This window comes from Brachionichthys hirsutus, chromosome 2 (genome assembly GCF_040956055.1).
Source record: "Brachionichthys hirsutus isolate HB-005 chromosome 2, CSIRO-AGI_Bhir_v1, whole genome shotgun sequence".
Lineage (NCBI taxonomy): Eukaryota > Metazoa > Chordata > Actinopteri > Lophiiformes > Brachionichthyidae > Brachionichthys > Brachionichthys hirsutus.
Genome location: NC_090898.1, coordinates 9,803,118 through 9,825,733, shown reverse-complemented (window position 1 = coordinate 9,825,733; position 22,616 = coordinate 9,803,118). Strand labels below are relative to the sequence as shown.

General features: G+C 43.4%; 1 protein-coding gene and 1 long non-coding RNA gene across 3 annotated transcripts; one reads left to right on the top strand and one right to left on the bottom strand.

The window, feature by feature from the left end:
• Positions 1–233: 233 nt before the first annotated feature.
• LOC137906393 (uncharacterized) lies at positions 234–7,539 on the bottom strand. 2 transcript variants are annotated; one of them, XR_011105899.1, is made up of 5 exons: positions 7,479–7,539; positions 7,076–7,163; positions 6,945–7,005; positions 2,050–2,108; positions 234–1,975 (listed from the first exon to the last, which is right to left on the bottom strand). It is a non-coding gene; the product is annotated as an uncharacterized lncRNA (long non-coding RNA). The 2 variants fall into 2 exon arrangements; XR_011105900.1 differs by lacking the exon at positions 6,945–7,005.
• A 532-nt stretch (positions 7,540–8,071) lies between these two features.
• Positions 8,072–21,617, top strand: LOC137908494 (transcriptional enhancer factor TEF-5-like). The gene is made up of 14 exons (XM_068752908.1): positions 8,072–8,292; positions 13,006–13,176; positions 15,612–15,853; positions 17,451–17,515; positions 18,401–18,463; positions 19,300–19,311; positions 19,685–19,795; positions 19,888–19,931; positions 20,006–20,067; positions 20,154–20,287; positions 20,388–20,558; positions 20,951–21,091; positions 21,201–21,353; positions 21,451–21,617. Exons 1-14 carry the CDS (start codon positions 8,072–8,074, stop codon positions 21,562–21,564), a joined length of 1,704 nt encoding a protein of 567 aa, XP_068609009.1. The 3' UTR covers positions 21,565–21,617.
• The last annotated feature ends 999 nt before the right edge of the window (positions 21,618–22,616 follow it).

The window sequence follows — 22,616 nt, the reverse complement described above, 5'->3', positions numbered from 1 at the left end:
ATATTCAGCAGATGCAAGATGTTTTTTTTTGTTCTTCAAATTATTTGTTTAATTATAATTTGTTTGTGTTGAAATGTCTTCTTTGAGATGAAAGAATAAATCTGTAAAATGCTCTAAAAAGGTTCCGTCCGTCCATCCGTCCATCTAGTTGTTGTTTTCCAGCAACAGAACGAACCCCAGAACAAAAGATTTAAGCTCACAGGATACATTCATAAATTTATTATACACATGTGATCATTTATGTACAGAAATTATGATGTCATACATTTCTTGTTATTCAGTCATTCTCAACAGACACAAAAATTCCATGCATCACACATCATGTGCCTGTCATTATACACTTGTCCAGTAGGTGATTTCGTGAGCACGTGAAGCTTCGAAAAATGAAGCTGGCTCGAGTGGTTCAATGCCTCATGAGTCATGAGGCTTCATCTCACCATCCGCTACTAATTGGGAAATATAATGTATTAATTAAAGTGATCAATATCCAGGGCTTTATCAAGAGGTTTTCAGTCAAAGACAAAATACAATTTGAAAGTGTCCAGTAATCATTTGAGGTTTTATGACACTCAAATGCTTTTTTTCCCCCTTCTATATTACATACAATTAGTTTAGCTTCTCTTTAATAAAAAGTATGACTGAAACATGAACTTACATGACCCCAAGTCTTAACATATAATGTTTAACATGTCAATATCTTTTTTTTTTTATCATCAATGAGACATCACATCTTTAACCTAATGCTTATAGCAGGCCAGGGTTTGCATCAGCCTGGCAGGACTTCAGAGCTCGGATCAAGACAAATAAAAGAGGTGCAAAGAATAAATTAGTAAAGGCAACGCTAGATCTGTGTGCATGTGTCACAGTCCTGACGTGTGTTCACGTTCTAATCAATATTCTGTGTTAGGGATATGATGAAAGCCCCAGGTCTGGGAAAGGAGTGATTGTCTTTGCAGAGCCTTTTTACCCAGCAATGATCAGGACAGACACTCATGCGCTGCTAAAATAAAAAAAATGAGTGCACAATGAAATTTAGTGCAAAATGAAAATTCTGTAAATCTGGGGGTGGCGGGGCACCAAGTGAGGGATAGTGGGAAACACTGAGGATGCAGTTAAGAGTGAGAAGCATGAAGTGTATTGAACTCTGAGTGTATTTAAGAGGCTGGTGGAGGTGTTTTCATCAACTGTGGTTTAATGTGCTCAGTCTGTGAGGGCTTCCATGAGCCATGATGACGTAGAGACATGCACAGATGATATCAACACATGGCTATTGGGTCCTCCAAGTGTGTCGGTGCAGTTTGCAAAGTTGCTCAGGTGAGTAGATCGCTTTTCAGGAACTGCGGGGTCCGTCAACCGGGCAAAGAAAATCAACTGAAAACATAAAGACAGTCAACAAGTGTCTACATTTCCAAATTGTTGCGTTTGGTTCGCTTGAAACTTTGGCATCTTGCACCTTTCCTATGCTCTTTATTCAGAGTAATCTCACATATCCCCAGTAGAGGGCGCCCTAAAACCGCAAACATTGCACGGAGCATGGCCGCATCAGAATTACACTCGTTCATTCACTGACTTCTGTACAACAGATTTAAAGCAAGCATGACTTTATTGTTCTCTGCATTTTGAAGTCGCTCAAACAGCTTCTATCAGTGCATCCATGAGGCTTTGCAGGATCTATCCTTAAACCTAAAATTAAACATGATTCTTTGCCTTGAGTGTGTGTCAGAGTATTCAGTGAGCTCCTCAGGGAAGGCAATAGACTGTATAGTTATCACCTGAGCGGGGTACACTCCCACCCACCAAACTATACAACCTACTACCTCACCCTGACAGAGCCCAGATCAAACACACCCCATATTGCCATCCGGTTAGAGAACACAACGCCTAATTCACCTGTTCTAGGAACAACAAAAAACACACACACAAAGAAGTGTCCGTCTGGAGATGACAGTTGTCGAGTGGCTGACTCAGCTGTCTCCTTGGGAAAGACAGTAGATTGTATAGTTATCTCAAAAAGAGGTCACACAACCCCACAACTATTCAATCTACTACCTCAGCCCCAAGGACAGCATCCACGTTGCTCCAGTCACAGACATCCAGAAGCAACACTCCTGCAATGGCACAGAGAAAAAGAGTGTTACGATAAGTAACCTTCAACATAGAATGCATGTAACTCTGAAGGACTGTGACTGTTAAAGTGCATCTTTGTGTTACAGCTCAGAGTCGCGTATTAAAAGTTAGTCCTTACACTCACATTTGCGCTTTTATCTCTGTCTGATTCTTAGTTTTTATTCCTAGTCTGACATTTTAAAGACTGGCCCATTGGACAATGATGGCTTTTTGTATTCTTTTGTATTTTTTTTTTTTTTTAAGATGACCTTGTCCGTTAAAGAAAATCAAAGACAACATAAGAAGCTGCAAGCAGACATTGGTCAGTGTTTGCTTGAAGGTGTAAGACCCAGACAAACAACTGAATTGCTTGCTGCAAGTCTGGAATGTGACTGAAAGAGGGAGAGAAGAAAAACAAAAAAAACGAAACTGCTTGTCTCTGGCCGGAACTTGTTTCGATATTTGCCCAAAAACACTGAGCTCATTCCAGCGGGCAATCCCTGCGTAGGCTGGCTGCTGCTTCTCAGGCGAGGGCACGCTACACAGATCGCCTGCAAACATGGCTTCCTGCAGCTGCCTCTGATTGAAAACAAGGCTGGTTCTCTGCCCCCCCGAAAAAATGCAACGAGGAAACACAAAATGGCGCTGGCGCATCGGCCATGTTAGGCCCTCTTAAAAACAGTGCGAGGTGCATCTTTCGGAGATTGCTTTCTGGGCGTGTTGTATCACAATTAAGACAGAGCGCTCAGCAGGTCGAGAGTCATGGAGAATCAATCGTGCCATAGAGGAAGCCGGAACACACATTTACCGACGGCACGTACAAAGGCATGGTTCAACTGTAATGCAGATCCTCCTCTGAATTTAAGTGGAATATTTACATTTAAACAGATTTTTTTTTATGATGCTGAGACTGAGCAAGCAGATTGATTTTTTTTTTGTTTCTAAAACTTTTTATTTTTATTTTTGGATTCTCTAAGGCAGCTCTCTGGGATAAATAGTGAGCTGGGCCAGGAGGTTAACATGGGAATGGCTGAAGGGTTAATGAGCGCCAGACAACTCACCAGACCTGACAGGGAGGGAGTCGGGGTTTGGAGGTGCAGCGCTTGCATGAATTAGCATGCAGCCACAACCCCTGAGGCTCGGTCCAGGCCGGTCCGTGTAGTTAGCATGCAGTAGGCACGGCTAGTCTGATTACAGAAGGGTGGGCAGGACAGAAGGGAGTGGAGGGACGGGTTGGCGCGATGCCCCGGTCTGCCACCGTGCCAGGGCGAGATCTACGAACCCTGTTTGGCTGTCGAGAAATGTCTCCTGGCTGGAACTGGTATTTGTAGGACAAACAAAACAGATGAATCATATAAGAGGATTCACTCAGGGAAAAGGGTCAAATTAATAAAGAATTAGCAGGACGTCTGAGCATGGCCTCAAAAAAAAAAAGAAAAATAATCTGAATTCTGTGCTTCTGTATTAGTCGACAGAAGTTACGTCTGACGGTCTCCTTTCCCGGAAAACTCGCCAGTGTTTTGGAAACAAACTAGGCCAAAGTAAGTTGGTCACGAGAGCTTTGTCCTGGGAGGCGCCGTTGTCTGTGGCTCATAAAAGGGGCACACTTTGCCCTGCTGGGGGAAATTATTGTGTCTGTCAACAGTTCCAAAAAAAAAAAAGAAAAGTACCTCCAGGGATAGCTGACAGGATGTTGAAGAGAGGTCAATGAAATGTGGCCTGAGTTCGTATTTGATGGCCTGTGTGTGTGTGTGTTACAGTGGATGTGACTAAATGGGAATAAATTCATTCCATCATTTTTCCGCATGAGCTAAAGACCTCGTCCTCTCCTGCCCTCTGATAACACTGCTCCATTGTGACTGACGGTACGATTTTCCTGCTTTAGCAAGTAAGTCTGTCTTTGAGTAACAATTATAAGGATTTATGTCGTTTTCCACAATCCCGAGTCGGTTGTCGCAGCAGGAATTTTATCTTTTTCCTACGGCACGCAAATAGATCCACAAGAGCACCATCTATAAATGATTATATATCAAATGCTTCAAATTAAACCTTTTTTTTTATTACTGCCGCAACTATAAAACAGAACATTATAAGGCGATCACCCAGAAAAATAATTTATCTACCTGAATATAAAGCACACAATCAAATGGGGGGCTACACTACAATGCTAGTGTTTATTACCACTATTTAACATCCAACATTAATATGCCATGCTATCAAACAGCAAACAAATAAAAACACGCAGATGCTGCGTAAGCTTTAACAAAAAACAAAACAGCAGGCGTTACAGTGTAAACGGATAGAAGGATTCTCCACAATTTATTCCTTACCAAATACAAATGACTAAATTACCCAAATGAATCCAGCTATTCCGAAAACAGACGACGCGTACAAATTTGCAAACAAAATTCCTCAGACCTGGAGCGGATAATTGCAGGAAGAAGAGGCAGGGAAATACCTATTGGATTTCCTCGTCCCTTCGTCTGCGAGACGGGCTCAACGCCTGGCAGACACAATGGACAGGACACCAGACGATCGGTATAGGTTCTTGTGTTCTCTCTCTCTCCCTCTGTCTCTCTCTCTCTCTCTCTCTCTCAGCTTTGTGCCAAGAATGGCAGTGTTTTTGTGCCAGGCAGAATTTCAATGAGGAGTAAGAGGAGGTGGTGATGGTGGGCAGAGGAGGAGGAGGAGGAGGACGAGGAGCGGCAGGGCCACCCAATAAACGACAGGATAAAGAATTCCCAACATGAAGAAATTTGCTTTTTTTTTCAAACTTGTCTTAAACTTAAGTTTGGATAAGAGCGAAGGCCGATGCTCTATAGAAGTCCATGCACATTTCTCACACCTGCTTTTTTCTCTGTGCCGCTCCCTCAACGGGATGGCTGATTATTACATTACAGGATGACAGGCGGGAGTATCGAGCCTCTGGAATTGTGCCCACTCCGTATATCCCAATTAACCCACTGTAAACACGAGGCGCATGCTCCCCACATGAATGTTCTCGCACACAACCAGGCAGACGCAACGCGTCTAGTCTTTTGCAAGATAGCAATCCTCGTGAATCTTCGATACACAGGCATTAGCGCTGAGTAAACATGTGGGGCAAGGTGTTTGATGAACAGATAAGCGCCACCCAAATAAGGCAGGAGTATAAAGGAACCATTGTATCGACTATCAAAAAGTCGAACAACCATTTCCACCAGAGATACACCCACAGTATGTGGAGCAAAGTGGAGCAATTAGTATGTGTAAAGATAAATAAAAAAAGTGTCAGGATACACGTTAATTCTTCTTTTGCAAATGTGCAATTTTTAAAATTCAGCTTGGCCCAATTTTTAAGATGCATTTTTTGAAATATGTATTTTCTTTTTTTTTACATGTCTGAATAAAAGGAAATACACATCAATGTTTTTGTCCGCTCCTCACTAACTCCCCCCCAACTTGTTTATGCTTTGATTAATGTCTTGATGTGTGGTTACCATGGTTTCAAATGTTTCTGATAGCTCAGATGCCTGGTCTGGCATGTCGCTACACGCCCACATTTTACAGCATTTGATAATGCCAGACCGAGCAGGCCGTATGCAAACATGCACCTGCATACACACAAGCACACTTTGAAATGATGTCCTTTCAAAGAGGTTGCGTGCACATCATGCATATTGAGGAGTGCATATGCCATATGTCAGGACAGAACAGCTGCAGCTTCCTGCATAAGAAGAGAAACTTCCTGTCGCTTTGCTGCAAAACTGTCGCCGGTCAGTCGAGATATCAACCAATCAGCTATGTTGAGGTTGAATACAGGAAGTAAGCCTGACTCACAAACATTATGAAGCAACATGATAAGTTCATCTGAGGATAAGAGGGGCGGAGGAATAGCTCTCCCACTCCTCCCTCTCTCTCTGTCGCTGTAACCCTTGTACTCTCTTTTCCTCTGGCTTCTTCATTTTGCTCGCCTCACAGTCATATGTCAGCAGAGAAACAAAGGTCAATTTGGTCCCCCCCCCCCAAAGTAATGCACCACCTCGTGCCATGGCTAACCATTTAAAATGACAGAGGTTGGTGCAGAGGAATTAGGAGCGGTATACCCACAAAGTGTGAGGGGCATGTTAAAAGGGTCTGCCCATATTGAAACACGTGGCACGAAGGCGCCATTTTAACCAACTAGTAGTTAGACCAGGATAAAGTACTGACAAAAATCTGATTCAAAATTGTAGATGCAACTTACAGATATTTCTTGGGATTCTAAGGTATAAAGCTTCTCCACACAAAAGTCGTTTGAAAGATCAAATCAGTCATCGATTAATATCTGCATCCTGCTTTATCTCCTCTGACGAGATAATCACTGATTTCACAACATTCTGCTCCCGAAACAAAATATTTAATCTAATATGAATCTTTTATTTTTTTCATTGTAGCTTATCCTCCCGTCTCATTTCGTTTCTTTTTACGAGAGCCAATCAAAAACTTTACCGATATAAATAAATACAAATAAACACTCAACTCCACAGAAATGCAATGCGGTGTTTGCTCAAGAGCAGTGCTGGCCATCTGCCGGGAAAACGGTTTCGTGTCTGCCTCGGTTTTTGTCTCAAGTGCAAAGTATCATAGATAGTAACCTGTAGCACAGTGTCAAGACAAACATTGACAGTTGCCGCCGTGTATAATAAACCATCACTCCTCTATATCCCAGGGAGATAAACTCACACGTACGCCATTTATACATACATCATATGAACAGCGTATGAAGGACGCAACACACAAAAGCAATCATTTCCCTTGCATTAGCGATCATAAAGGCCTCAGGTGATTTAGAAAAAAAAAGATAAAAGATAAACAACCTGCCAAGAGTCTTGTGGATCCAGGTCATCAATACTGGTCAGCGACTAAAGGCGTACCAACCTGAACACAACAGCAGCTCTTGTTTGGTCAACCCTCAGAGGGCAGGCAAGAAACTAAGAAAAAAGCCTACCCTTCCTGCTGTCGGCGTGGTAACAGACACCTGTTCAGCGCAGAAAGCCACAGAAAGGCAGGTCTCCACCCAGTCAGAGCCAGCCGTCCTAGAGCAGCAGCAGAGAGCGAGAGAAAGGGGACAGATAGAGTGGAACACTGTTACTGTACGAGGCGGCATAAAGAGATGGCCAGCAGGGAGTCGCTCTGAGCGAAATAAAAGTTTCTCATGCCCACTGAACAAAAATGGCGGCGGGCGGACTGCAGGGTGGCAACCGACAACGACCGACGGCGAAGACCACGATAAAGGACGGAGCAGAAGGTGAGAGGAACCGTAGAATAAAGATCATAGAGCAGTTCGAACGACGGTAAGAGGTGTCGCACGAGAAAAAAATTAAAATAAAAAAAAAAAGAGAGAAAAATACCTGGAGCCTGTACGTGAGCGGCGGGCTGGGCCGGAGGACTGGAGGAGAAGAGGGCCGTGATGGCGGGAAGAAGGAAAAAGAGAGGAGTAGAGCACACCCTCTGAGAGCTACACCCCCTTCCCACAATCTCCTCCTACTGGCGTGCGTGCGTCTGTCCGTGCACAGGGTGACACAGGGACGTCTGCTCAAACACAGCCCTATTCCGCACAAGCACAAGCCGAGGTGCCAAACACGCCGTGCACGACCAAAAAAGAGAAACGCTCCCGACCAGGCTCATAATACAGTCACGCTACTTCCTGCTGCATATGGCCGAAGCAGGGACAAGCAGGCAGACGCGTTACACGCCGCAACACAAACACACACATCATCAATTCGCCAGCGCTTGGATGGCCTTCTGCTCTGCCCGGCGCTGCGTGCCTCAGTCCGCCTGCCCATTTTGGCACTGCTGCCAAGAGGGAAGGGGAGAAGAGGAGGGGAGGAGGAGGAGGGAGTGCGTTGCAGAGACACGGAAAGAGGAAGGGAGGGTCATGCTGTAGCAAGGAGAGGAGGATTAGAAAGAGGAGGAGTCTGAGGAAAAGAGTTACGAGAGTAAGATGCAGAAAGATGAGAAAAAGAAAGACGGGGCTGATATAGCTATCGTGAGGCGATGCAGTGACTCCAAACTGGGAGACAACAGCTGGGAGCGCTCTAGCGTTAATCATCCGACATCCCAAAAGACGCCGCTCGCCTTGTGCCACCACAAGGGAGGCGAGGGAGACGAGCAGATCCAGAAAATGCTGCCATATTGTTCCAACTCGCCATATTTGTACAATCAGTAGATCGTTCAAACTGGTTGAAATATGTTGCCAAGAGTTCTCCCCAGTCACAGAGGTCTGACTCCCAGTAGGTCAGTGGCTTTATTGTGCCTGCTCTCCGCCGCGCCTCCCTCTATCCATCCGTTAATTTGTCCTCTCCCTCCATCAGGGGAAAATATCTGCCCTCTTAAGTGGGAGGGGATTGAGGGAGTTCAGCTAAGTGAATCAATGAACGGCGAGGCTGGATATTTCGGAGAATTTACTTCCCCCCCCCCCCCCACTGCTGTTGGCATCTTTCCCAGGGTCCCCCTTACCCATTCTCACAAGGGCAGGGCATTTAAACACCAGCGCAGATCTCGGACCAGCGAGTCGTCGCCTCTAAATGACTTCAGTCATTAGAAGAGAGAATATAAATCTATCTGTTCATACATGGCCGACCTCCACAGAAAGCTTGCATAAACCAATCACCAGCGTCTGAGTGGGTATCCCAAGCCGAGCCAACCAATTGGAGCTCACATCTGTGCTGACGTAATTTAAAAAAAAAAAATGCTGCGTGTGGTTCTAAAATACAGGATTTCTTTTTTATGCATTAGATAATAACATGCATTTTGAAGGTAATCCAGCTTGTGCCTTTGGTAGGTGAAATAGTTAATTCCTCTTACTTGATTCTGGTTGCTGAGTGTTCAAGATGACCAAACACACATTCTCTCTATCACACACACACACACACACACACACACACACATCTGGAGGGTCGCCCCACTCCTCAAATACTCACCGTGGAGACAAAACCGTCCAGCCTCTCTGCTGTGACCCCACGCCGAGTATTTTCTCAAGGATAGGACAATGAACAGACCCACATTAATACTGTACACACACACACACACGCACGTGGTACATAGAATCCGGTTCTTCCATGGAGGCTCAGATTCAGCCAGCAGGTTGGACAGCCCTTCGACCTGACGTCACGTCTCCTTTGTTGTTTATGCATTTATTTCTCTCCTCAGCTGAACTCTCTGAACTCAAAGTCCTCACCCGCTCTCCTCCCTCCCCTACCCCATCCTGTCCTCCAGCCCTGCACTTACCCTTTGCCAATAAAGGCGGGCAAATACAGTATGGCTTTAACAAGACATAATACAGCAGTAGACACAGAGACGGGAGAGACCGGGGAGGAGAGAGAGAGAGAAGAAAAAAATGTTTCTCACTCTTTTCTTTCCTTCCTTTTCCTCTTCGATCACTCCGAGCGTCTCTTCCTGCTCGGCTTGTAAAACTTTCAGCTGCACGGTGGACCAGCCTCCTTTGGCAGGCGTCCAATGCTTGACTCGCATGCCCCCCCCCCCCCCCCCCAGCCTAGAGAACAGAAGGGGAGAGCAAATAGAGTCGCCGCTAGACCATACGGTGCACAGGCAAATGTTATCTGAATGCACTACTGTAGCCATTTTTTTTTTATCAGCCAGTCCCAGGAGGAGAGAGAACGCTGAGACGTTCCTCCAGCACTAACGAGCATCAGCACAGCATTATAAAGTATACGTCATGCCAAAGAGAAGCTAATCATTTCTGTGGGCATGATGCGGCTTCATAAGGCTGCGCCACGATTGTGATGTTGGGCTGCCTCACACAGCTGAATGAGTGAGTTTCCGTGTTCACAACCAGTTCACACAAGGACACTCACTTCGGTATTTTTCCTGGCATCACTAACACAAGCAACAACGTTTGTATTTGTTTGTATTTGCAGAAAGGTTTTGTGCAAGACATTTTATAAAAGCAAATATTTACATTATTTGAAATCATGCAGCTATAAGTGGCCCTTCTTTCTCATTGCATACACACACACACACACACACACACACACACACACACACACACACACACACACAACTAGACAAAAGATATATTACTACTTTCCTTAAAATGTACTGGTACTACGTGCTCTTATTCAACCTAATTACAATAATGATTATTATTATTTAGCATGTTCTATCATCACAGTCACATCTAACCAAGTAAATATGTTCACAGTGTACTTTTGTAATTTACAAAAATACAGACGAAGCAATTATTTTCAGACGCAGAAATATAAAATATTTTGAAGTTGCAAATGTTGAAGTCTTATTTGCAACAAGAGTTTGTTTTTGTTTTAGAAGCATCTTAATATATTAGAAAGTGTCTTGTCTCTCATTTATGTATTTATGTAACTTTTATATATAAAGTTATTATTATTAGACAGACAGATAGATATAATTATTATTATTAAAAACATAATGTTATTGAAGCATTCATTTGATTTTACAATTTGAAGGCATGCATAGCAGCTTGCTAATAATTACCAGCATACACACCTTCATAATGCCAACTTCTTTTATGAAAACTGAGGTCACAAGGCTAATAATCTAATTAAATGTTTGAATTAATAGTTCAACAATCTACATAAAAATATTTAATTTGATATCGGCCACTGCTGTTCCCAGCAGCGGTTATACTACCAACAGCAGCAGGTTCAGACCCAGAAACATGACAGGCCCCACCTGGTGGCCAACAGGATCACATGGCTTTTGTAAATCCAAAGTTTCTAAGGTTTTTTTCACAAGCTTTGTTGTTGTTGTTGTTGTTGTTGTTGTTGTTGTTGTTGTTGTTGTTGATGATGATTGTGTGACTTATATGTGAGAATAAGAGAGTAAAAATAATTTCCCCACTGGGCATTAATATATCTTGAAAAACGAAACGAAACTAATAATAAAATAATTAATAAAATAAAATACAATTGTTTATGACCCGAGATGCGCTGGCGACGCATTCGGGGTGTACCCGGCCTCTCGCCCGTAGTGAGCTGGAATAGGCGCCAGCAACCACCGTGACCCGCAAAGCGGAAGAAAATGGATCAATGGAAATATTGTTTTTAAGAAGAGGAAGGATGATTATTATTATTATAATAATTATAAATATTATTATCATTATTATTATTTGCTTGTGACTTCACACCTGGCAGCACCTGCACGAGAAGGGGGAGTGGCAGAGCAGCAGGAGGCTCTGCAGGCAGGTAACAGTGCCTCAACAGCAAAGGACACCGTCTCAGTTACATCAGCAGGCCACACTTTTGGAACTATTTCTTTCAGGTGCTGAAACAAAACAGAATGGACTGTCTATAGGTTTAGGTTCATCCTGTGTTGATGTTGTCTCTGTTGCCGCGATATGTGTGGCCATTTGCGGTTGCATGTTTTGGTCAGTTGTGGTTCTGGTTTAGTGCATCAATGTCAAATGAGTCGGACAAAGACGTTGATGAAAGCAATGAATTGAGAAATTCACACGTGAATGAGGACTAAATGTAATTGTGAATGCAAATCTGTTCTCAATTGATCTCACCTGGTAAAATAAATGTTCAATAAAGAAATAAATAATATATTATTCCAGTCTGAAGAGCAACCTAAGCATTAAAGAAACTAGGATTAAAAAGCATGGGAAAAATGCACTTATTTTCACAATACCTATAGGTTAGAGGCTATATGCTCTATCCACATCAGCAAAATCTATATATTTTTCTTTTCTATTTAAAAAACAACAACAATATTTTTAGAGGTCTGACTTTTTTAGTATAGCTGGGAAATAAAATAGGCAACCTACTGCCCACTGAGGCCACAGACATCAGAGAGGAAGGGAAATAACTTTGTGTTAGCAGGTTAAGATCTAGACATGTTTGAACATGAAGAAAAAGAAAGCAGGGAAATCCAAGGTTGAGCAACCTTTCATCTACTGTACACTTGGCTCTGAGGCATCACCATTTCCCCACAACACATGGCTTCTGATGCGGTTGTTCAGAGGCAGCTTTTAATAAACTTACTGATAGCAGTAATAATAAAACAAAAAAACTTTAGCTTTTGCATATTCATTTTAAATATGCACCGTTTTCATCAATCAACTGTTATACTATTCATCAGAAGAGCCAATAGTAATACTGCCTTCTAACATCTGCCTCAATAGGATGTCGAGACGGAGACTTTAATTCCTGTTTTCTCTATTGTTCCCAACAGCCTTGCAACATTCATACCTGATCACACTTCAGTGGATTAGCCTGCTAAACTATATTACACAGGGAGCAAATGGAAGCTGTTAATTACCATTTAGTGACGCGGGTTATGGTCAGGGACGCCTCGGCTGCAAAACACAGCGCCTTTCTTCTGTCTCACTCACCTTGTCAGTGCAGGAGAATACATCGGTGATGCAAATGATTAACGAGGGGCTGACCAGGGCCTCTATGGATCCCTAAGCACTGAAGGAGGCACGTCATCACATACAGAAGTCGACCAATTAAGACCAACTTAACATCCAACACTAACATGAATCGATAGTTGTTACATTTTTCACATACATCTACAACAATATATATTGAACATGACATTTGTAAGTCCTATAAAGCCCACTAATTAGGTAATATAACATTTTCTGCTTCTTCTGCAGAACCATCTGATTATTATTTTTTTGTTCCTCAGCGTCGACTTTATAACGACTGTTATAAAAAAGGTACAACACGTGTTCACATACATGCACAGCCTTTCACGCGCGTCTCCCTGGAGCCCTAAATAAACCACGAACCTTTTTTCACGTTGTCATTTGCATTCAGCCACTTTTCTCTCGGCGCGCCAGTCGAGCGTCGCGTGGGCGGGGTTTGCGCTCGTCGAAGCCCCGCCCCTCTGCGCGCTTTCCTCCGCGCGTTGATTTCATACCAAACTCATTCTTAGCATTCCGCCTTTTTCTGTCAAACACGCGTGGATTTTTTTTCTTCTTCTCCCCCCTCCACCCCCCCACCCCCTCCCTCCTCACGGAAATATTAACGATTCGGTAAGAAAGAGCCAAACTGCGCGGAGAGGAGTGTGTGTCCGTGCCGGTGGGGGTAGGAGAGCCATTGTGAGGTGAGTGTGCGCTCAGATACTTCTTTGTTGTGTGCAGAAAGTTTTTTTTTTTTACGCCGCTGCAGCTGCTTCGCCTGAAGTTTTGGGATATTTGACATATTTCGCATTTTCTCTCCTCCGCTTTGCTGATTCAGAGCTTCGCGTGTTGTACGCGGAGCTACACGATCATGTCGACTCGGCGGCCAAGACTTTTCAGGCGTTTCTCCGACTTGGTGTAAAGTTTTTTTTTTTTTTTTTTTTGGAGGTATTATTAGCTCTCAAGCTAGCTACTTAGCATGGCAGCTCGAGCTTGTTTCAGTGCTTTACCCTGTATATATATTGTTTATTATTATTATTATTACGCTTATTGCAACGTGAAGTTGTTGTAAACTCTTTGAACAAGCTCCACATGCGGTATTTTCTCTCCCGAGTTCGTATCTCGGTCGTGTTTCGCCAGCTCACAGCTGGATAGCTTCCACCGCCTGAGCGTGATTTCATTTCCCCCTGTGTGCTAGCAGCACGAAACTCGCATCTGTTCAACGTGAGACAGGTCTTTCTGGTTTAACGGAAGCTAGAAAGGAAAGACTTACATTTCTGGTCTGGTGTCAAGATGGGATCTTTTATTTTACACGTAGCATTGGTTTTGTACGAGGGATTCGAGCTTTGGTTTGTTTACAAAGCTTTGTGTGGCTATCATGTTTAGCCTTCAAAGTGCTAAATAGGAAGTTTGTGTGTTCCCATTGGAGCTAAAGGCAGGCCGTGATGTGCACCATGAGCTCATAGCTTTATTTAGCTTGCTGCTCTCAAGGCGCCTCATTGCGCTTAACCTCTGACCTTTGGCATGCACTGGGGGCTACATTAAAACACGAGATATATACTTTCAGTGCATGTCTTACATTGGAACTCTGTCAAATGATGGTGCATAATGCGTGTGGGGGGGGGGGGGGGGGGGGCAAAACATCAGAGGCATCTACATTTTAGATTTAGAACCACTGCCAACTGCAAGCTCAGTGTAATATGCGTGGAGATGAATTAATATATTCTGTCAATCAAAGCTCAACCAAGGAATGTTTTCATCCATTTCCTTGTTCTACTTGTTCGGTTGGTTTGTTAGCAGGGCTTTTGCAGAAACAGTCAAACATCGTAGAAGGACCCCCCCCCCCATGAGTCTGATTTGGGGCAGTGCTCGGCTGACTTAGCTGTTGGGCCTTGGTGAAGATGGATGCTCTTATGAATGCTGCTCAACCCCATTCTTTTTGGAATAAACTTCTTTTCATGTTGCAATTGTGGAGGCCATTCTGATGGCCGTTCTTTTTTCTTCTTTTTTCCCCAGAACATTCCAGAGTTATATCAGTTTGGACAGGTGAACACATTCAGGGTTTATATACTAATACTAATAATAATATAATACAATTATAATACAAGAAATGACCTCAAATGCACACAAAAACTTTAAGTACCGAAAGTACGAGTGAGTGAAATGCTCAAGATAAGTTGTAAAGTTCTCCGTGGATATTCAGCGAGTTGGTTTCCAGATGTGAAATCGCGCTGTGCTTTATAGATTTGGGTTGTAATTGACCTCAAACCAAACAAGGTTTGCCTGATCCATTCAGCATAATGCTCCGAGCTGTAAAACGTACTCGTCCTCACAGGGCCTGTGTGATTTTTTTTTTTTCAAGGCAGCAGCGTAGTCTTGTCTACAGTGATTGAAGCTGTGGAGGCCCTTGGCGGCGTGCGCTCGATGAGCCCACCGCAGCAGGAAAGCTTCTGGGACCACACTCATCCTGTGTGGCTTTTCTTTGGCAGCAGCCATGTCAGCCACACTCTGGAAAACATTATACGCCAGGCAGCATTCGTGCTGCGCACGTTATCCTGCGCGTTTGAAGAAGCCTGTAAAGAATCCTTGTCACTAAAACAAAAAGGAATGCGTCATTTGTTTAGGCCAACCTCAGCTACACTTTTTATGTTCTCTGGGATGATAGTATTTAAACTTAACGGCTAGAACGACTGGCGTTGACAATGCTCTGCCTTTTAGACATTTCATATTTAGCCATTTTGTTTCTTGTTGGTTCCTAAACTGTGCATGCGAGGGCTATTAATATACCCTGTAGCCATGGAAGCTGTAAACAACTTCACAAGAACCTGACTCTGGTCGAGTCCAAGACATCTGTTAGAGTTCTCGCCAACCGCAGAGATCCTGTTCCTGAATATCCGTGACCCTGAGCGTGTGATGTAAAGCAACATGCAAGGCCCACTGGGGTTTCTTGGCCTGCCTGTCATTTGGCCCCATCCATTAGCTCCGAGATAATTTTTTTGCATTTGGCCGATATGCATTGAGAGGGGATCTATCCTATTAATGGTCTCTTGTGGAATTTACTTAAGTATTCATTGCTACATGTGATAATAAATCCAATGGATTCTTAATTGTGACAAATGCCGTGTCCTGTGTTTTCTAGGTGTGTTGTGGCAGAAGCCGTCATCATTGCGTCGGAGTGGAGTGGCCGCGGCAGCCCTGACGGGGTGCAGGAAGAGGTTGAAGATGGCGAAGGGCTGGCGGACGGGGCAGATCGCACATTGGACGGTGACCCCGAGGGAGTCTGGAGTCCTGACATTGAGCAGAGCTTTCAGGAAGCTCTGGCCATCTACCCTCCCTGTGGCAGGAGGAAGATCATACTTTCAGACGAGGGGAAGATGTATGGTGAGAAACTCTCTCTGTCCAAAGATGATGAGTGTCACCTCTCATCGTGTGCACAACTTGATTTCTCAGATTGTCGGTCATATCTCCACTGTACAAATGTTCAAAAGAGTACGCGCTACTCCGGCCTCGCGAAAGGATTGGAAGATATGTCGTATAGCCATGAATTTATTTTACCGCTGAATAAAAAATACAAAAATCGTATCAATCTACCCAAAATAACCCCGATCTGTTTGGAAAGCCTGTTTTAGAGGGAACTGCGGTCCTTTGGTGAACAAAACTTTTACTAAACCAGTCCTTTTGGTTACATTTATTTTTTGCTGATGTCCATTTACAGTGTCTCAGGGTTTTCTGCATTTCTTCTTTATCCCTCCTTTTGGTTAAAATCTTTGAATATATAATCATAATATATAATAAGGTCGGGATCACACACAATAATAAAAGGAAAAAAACTCAGCATCTGACATGTGTTGAGAAATCCTTTGGCATTATGTGATGAATCCTGCTCCAGGGACTGAAGCAGGCGGCGTGGTCTGAACCGGCCCCCTCCTGCCGAATTTGGGGTAATTTGAGAGTTGACTCTGCTTGATGTGACCCAGTTCCCTACATCACTGCTTCCCAGAAAGAATGTTAGTGATGTTTGCGAATGTGTTTATATGATTCATTTATTACACATATGGGATCAGGCTTTTATGTCTTTCCACTGGGCCGCCATTTTCTTTAGCCTCTGTTCTTGACATCTGGTGAGACGCTGGCTGGTTTCCATTAGAAACGCAGAGATCATCCAGTGTGGTTTGGAGCTGGAGGAAACAGGAAAGTGGGCTTTGCTGACCATGCAGTTGCTAATGACTGTATTTTGTAATGTAAATACATGAACCCTCCTCTCTTCTTTTCCTCCATGTTTACTTTGGGGTTCTGCCATAGACTGAAGTCAGATTTAACACATTAAGGACGGCTCCTTAATGAGAGAATCACACAGCCTTAGAGCGGTGCCCAGGCGATGGCGCCGGGTCCTTATCGTTACTATGGTTTCATTATAAAAATACAGTGGAGCCTCTGTTCTCGAACGATTCGGGAGTCGAGCAACTCGGTTTTAGGACCAAAAAACGTTATTTAAATTGCCCCGGAAGTCAAACTGATTTTTGGAGTTCGAACAAACAACTGGAGCCGAGGTGACCCGAAGACACCCGAAAGAAGGCGGAGTCGAACCGACTAGGTTCAGTTTGAGTCGACCTGCTACAGGAGAAAGACTGCAGATGTTTCGCTTTGTTCTCTGTAGCCCTTAGTCATGGATCCAAAGAAAGGCAGCAGTAAAACTACTGGGAAAGAAAAGAGGAAAGTAGTGAGAACAACCTTTCAAATGATTTTGGATAAAATTAATCAAATGTAGCTAACATGAAGTCTTACAAGCTTTTCATAACCCGTGAAACTGAATTCCCCTTTTACAGCTGCCCCGCCCCCAATGTGTCTGGAAGGCACATTTATAGGGGCTTATGCAGCACGTCATGAATGCAGATCAGGATGCCTTTCTATCATGCATCCTGATACTGGGGGCCTGTTTTAGGGTTCACGTCTGATCGTATGTCATTTACTCTTTTAGGTCGAAATGAGCTGATCGCACGTTATATCAAGCTCCGAACAGGCAAGACGCGCACACGGAAGCAGGTATGGATGCTAAGACGACGCCATTTTTAAGCACAGCTTTTTTCTTGTGACAAGCATTTGGGGGGGGGGGGTCAAAATCTGAAGGGTTAGGATCCTATTGAGGTTTTTCTGAGTGGATGTGTGTTCTGTGGGGGCAATATTCATTAAAATCTGTTTTATATATTGATCAATTACATCTGGCTACAGTGGCAACATGAAGGACAGAAATGAAGACAATTGGAGGATGTTGGAACGTTGTGGGCTTGGTTGGTCACAGACGAGGCTGAAAACGAACATTTAGCCATTTGTAAAAACAAAATGACAGAATCAAGATTATAAAACAATGACACAATGCTCCACTATCTCAGTAAAAATATCAGGCTCGCTCATTTCCTCCATGGACTTGAAGAAAGATGGATTCCTTCCTTCTGACTTGTACAGTAAAACCCAAATACGGCATTTAAAAACAAAACCTGCTTGTTGAGATGGATCCTAATTTCACAGAGCTGCCTTAGACCGCCTGATGAATACCGCACACGATCAAACTCTTTATCCATATATTTTTTTTGCAATATTTCTGAGTAATGGTTGATAGAATTCTGACATTTTATAAATATTTCCCCGAAGTGACTTCTGTTGATCCCAAAATGGTTTGACCCTGCTGATTGTTTGTCATTTATCCTGTCAGCTTTTAAATGTGTGTGTATGTGTTGTGTTTTTTTTTTTTTTTTTTCATGGGGGTAACCCTGGCTCTGTAGGTGTCTAGTCACATTCAGGTTCTGGCACGTAAGAGGGTACGAGAATACCAGAGCAGCATCAAGGTGGGTGCCCCCTGAACGAACCCTCCTCTCCCTCCGTAGTCACTTCCCATCTTCTTTTCCTTTCCTTCATCCTGTCTTTCGTCAGGTCTCTAGTCACCTGCAAGTCTTGGCCAAAAGAAAGTCTCGTGAAATTCGGTCTGAACTCAAGGTACACGTGATCACTGACTCCATCATCCCCGCTGCTTTGCTCTGCATGAGGCTCAGACGCCGTTGAACATTGAACCACTCTGGATGTCCTTGTCAGATCTTTTTCGTACTTCAGTGATAAAGCAGGCGTCGGTAGGATGCAGAGATAGTTTTTGCTAATGTCTGGATGTAGAGTGGAAGGTTCAGCCCTTACAAAATATATTTTTACGTGTATGTTTAAACGTTTTCTGGTTTGCTTTTCGTTCGAATGTGATCTTTCTGTGCTGTGTTAATGTTTCGATTTTATTTTTATAAAATACGTGGCAAAAGGGTTTTTAATTTTGGTTAATGCGCAGCTGTAACTGTGGCCCGTTTGCCCTGGTTAGCTGCCTCGTGGCTCGGGACAGGAAATAGTTTTTGCTTAAGCTCAGCATGTGCATGGCTGTAGTAATGCACAGGAATGCTTAAATACATACATGTTACTGTTTCTCTCTTTTAAAATCATCTCTTTCTCCTTCCTCTTTTATATCTTCTATGTTTAGGAGGTTTATGTTGTGGTTTAAACATGCGTTGTGAACAAGTTTCTTTGTGATATTGTTTTAGCACACATTTGGGATTGTGAATTGTTTGTGTAGCAATATGCACCAACATTAAGCTTCAAGATGGCAGATATTATTAAGATGTAACTTGCTTTCTTTCTATGTAAGTTTTTTTTTTTTCCTTCAACCGACTGACAAGTTCAGGCGGCCGTCATTGCATTGAGCAATGCCTTTTTCCTCATTGCCTAATAGTGAATCTGTCACCTGCTCCTAATCTACTGTACTGAAGTTTATTAATCATGTGTCTTCTTTGCCATAGGCCATGAACTTGGTAAGTTATGGATCAAACTCCAGTTTTCTGCTTCAGGCTTTGTGCTCTGCGGTTGGCATCGTATTACTTGGTACTTGCTGGTCTATAAATCCGTTCTCCTGTCAGACGCTAAGTTTCCGCTCATAATGAATTGTTTTTTGTGGCTTTAGTTAAATGCTGGTGATGGCTTCAGGCAGCTCCCCGAGACCCCCTGCTTTGGCCTTCCCCTATGTTTGCTTTGCGCTCAGCCCTGGCTTCCCTCTTAGTGACTGCATCACGCTGAAGTTCTGATTCATATATTGACTGGCTTGCTATCTAAACTGACCGTAGCCAAGCATTTCAGTTCTACTCTTCAAGATGGTGCGTGATGGCTGTGTACTACCTTTTCATCCAGGACCAGGTATCCAAAGACAAGGCACTGCAGACAGTGGCCAACCTCTCATCGGCTCAGATTGTTTCTGCGAGCGTAATGAAACCGCAGACGCCCTTTCCTCCAGCAGTCAGAGTGAGACAAACACACTCCTCGGTTCTTTTCTCGCCTCTGGGTGAACGTCTCAGTGATGCTACATGCTCTGCTTCTCCTTTGTGTTCTTTAAGTTCTGGCCCAGCCCGATTCCAGGACAGCCTGGACATTCTCAGGAGTAAGTATCGGTGGCAGTTTGATAGTCTTGCATTTCGGTTGCTACGGTTGCTTACGTGTTGGTGTCGTTTACAGCATCAAGCCCTTTGCACAGCCACGATACACTACACTCCCAGCCCCCGCTCCTGCACCTGCCGGTAAGCTCCAGCACAGCCTCACCACGTCGAGCAACTGGCATTTCTCCTTGTATTTATTGTGTTTTTCATGATTTAAATGTGCACAGGTTATGAGCCCCTGCCTCCCCCGCGTCATGAAGCTGTAACGGCTCCTGTGTGGCAAGACAGAACCATCGCCTCTGCAAAATTACGGCTACTGGAGTACTCTGCTTTTATGGAGAATCAGAGAGACAGAGAGACGGTGCAGAAGTCCAAACGTTTATAAAATTTAGTAATATAGCATTTCGGACGACACCAGTTCTTTCCTCTCTTTCTTATCACTTTTCTTTCCTCCCCCACAGTATAAACATGTTTTTGTACACATTGGCCCACCAAACTCGGGCTATAATGACCCTGTGTTGGAGTCCATTGATGTGAGGCAGATCTATGACAAATTCTCCGAGAAGAAAGGAGGCCTGAAGGAGCTGTATGAAAAGGGGCCACACAACGCATTCTTTCTTGTCAAGTTCTGGGTCAGTACACGAAGCATTCCCAGTATTCCCTCTGATTAGCTTTGTTTGATACCCCGGAATTCTGGCATCCTGCAGACAAGGATGTTTTAAACTCACGTTTTGTGACCTGCAGTTGTGTTCTCTGCCTTTTTAAGCACCTTTCAGCATTTGTTCACCTGTTGATCAGAATATTGTGTATCCTAGTATGCATGCGCATTTACGTCCCTGTGCTTGATTGAGACAAATTAAACTTGGACCCATTTATTTAAAAATTAGATTTTGTATTGTTGTTATAGTTCAAGAAATGTATCTTCACTGTTAAAACTTAAACTTCGATGTAAAATGATGAGGTTTTTGTGTCGCTGTGGCAACCTGAAACTACACCCCGACTCAGTCTTTCTGTGCTTTTTCAGGCGGACCTGAGCGCCGACATCGAGGAGGGTTCCGGTGTGTTCTACGGAGTCAGCAGCCAGTACAGTGGATCGGAGAACATCACCATCAGTGTCTCAACAAAGGTCTGCTCCTTTGGCAAACAGGTCGTAGAGAAAGTTGAGGTAAGAAATTGAACCTGTTATTTTTTTATGCACAATAAGAAGTTCCTGTCACGCCCATATTAAGATGTGTTCCAAATGTGAAGGTCATTTGTGGCTTCCTCCATTTTAGACTGAGTATGCACATATGGAAGGAGGAAAGTATGCATTCCGCATCCATCGTTCACCCATGTGCGAATATATGATTAACTTCATCCACAAACTCAAGCACCTGCCAGAGAAATACATGATGAACAGCGTATTGGAGAACTTCACCATCCTACAGGTTTGCCCACATTTGAGTATCTGGAGTTGTGTTTGTTTTAAATATTCCATGATCAAATCCTGACCTGTGTTCTCATTCCCTCTTGTTTCTCCCCAAGGTGGTGTCCAACAGAGAAACTCAGGAGACTCTGCTGTGCATCGCCTTTGTGTTTGAAGTATCCACTAGTGAGCACGGCGCACAGTACCACGTTTATCGACTTGTAACTGACTAGCTGCATGCGGCGAGGCCACAGACTCTTTGATACTTGCATTCTAAAACACTATTTCCAGCTAAGACAGAATACCCTGCTCTGCTACTCTGAGCACAACACTTATTTTAACAGACCAACAGTCGCACCGGAGTCACACCTACGCACCGAATTCAAAACGACACGTTTTAGATGAGGATTCCAAAATGTGAACGCATGTCACTCCTAGTATAATTATTGGTGACATCACAATGTCAGGCTCAAAGTATCACGGTGCATTATACGTATTCTATTTACGGTAATAAGTCACTTTTTATTAACAAACTTTGATATTTTTCATAGGAATTCATTTTCAGAGAAATCTCATCATATAAATTTTTTAAAAATCTAGGTGTGACGAATGTGAGACGAGTTTGAATATGCGTCGGCAAAACATAATCGGTATTAAATTACAGCAAGTCCAACACAATGACTGTTTCTGTGTAGCTTGTGCGATCTGTTAGGTAGGAACTGAATGACCCTGTAATTATGTTGTTTTCTTTTTTTTTTTACCGCTGCTTAGTGTGGTATCATGTTTCATCAGTTTCTGTCTTCAAAACTCAAAAGACTACGACAGCATACCAGCGTGCCTCATCTCGGAATGTAATGCACTACATGTACTACATTACTACATTTGTAACCGTACTGAGAAACCCTGTTGAACCGTAAAGAGCGCAGTTGTTTGGGGGCTGTTTCAGTTTGAAGGTTTCATGTGGGGTACAGGGTGTGGGACGGAGAAGTCTTCTGAGCAAATCTCGAGTTTGGCACACTTTGTCTTTGAAAACACCGAAGTTCACAACCACTTTCAGACTCGGCATCAGTTTGAATGAAAGAGCTATCTTAACACAATCCTGATTTCACTGTGTGGGCTCGATACAGTATTTCTACCTCCACGTGAGTTGAGATAAGAATGTGCTTTGGTTCATGAAGCCTTAACGTGACGAGCACTGATGTATAGGATGTGTAATACTACACAACACTTGTAATGGTACAGTTTATAAACCAAAACAAGGTATAAATAGACTCTTTCTTTTTTT

Coding starts and splice junctions, on each gene's coding strand:
- LOC137908494 (XM_068752908.1), top strand. CDS start 8,072: ATGCAGAAAGATGAGAAAAAGAAAGACGGGGCTGATATAGCTATCGTG. Junction 15,854..17,450: donor AGACGAGGGGAAGATGTATG/GTGAGAAACTCT, acceptor TTACTCTTTTAG/GTCGAAATGAGCTGATCGCA. Junction 21,354..21,450: donor AGAACTTCACCATCCTACAG/GTTTGCCCACAT, acceptor TTTCTCCCCAAG/GTGGTGTCCAACAGAGAAAC.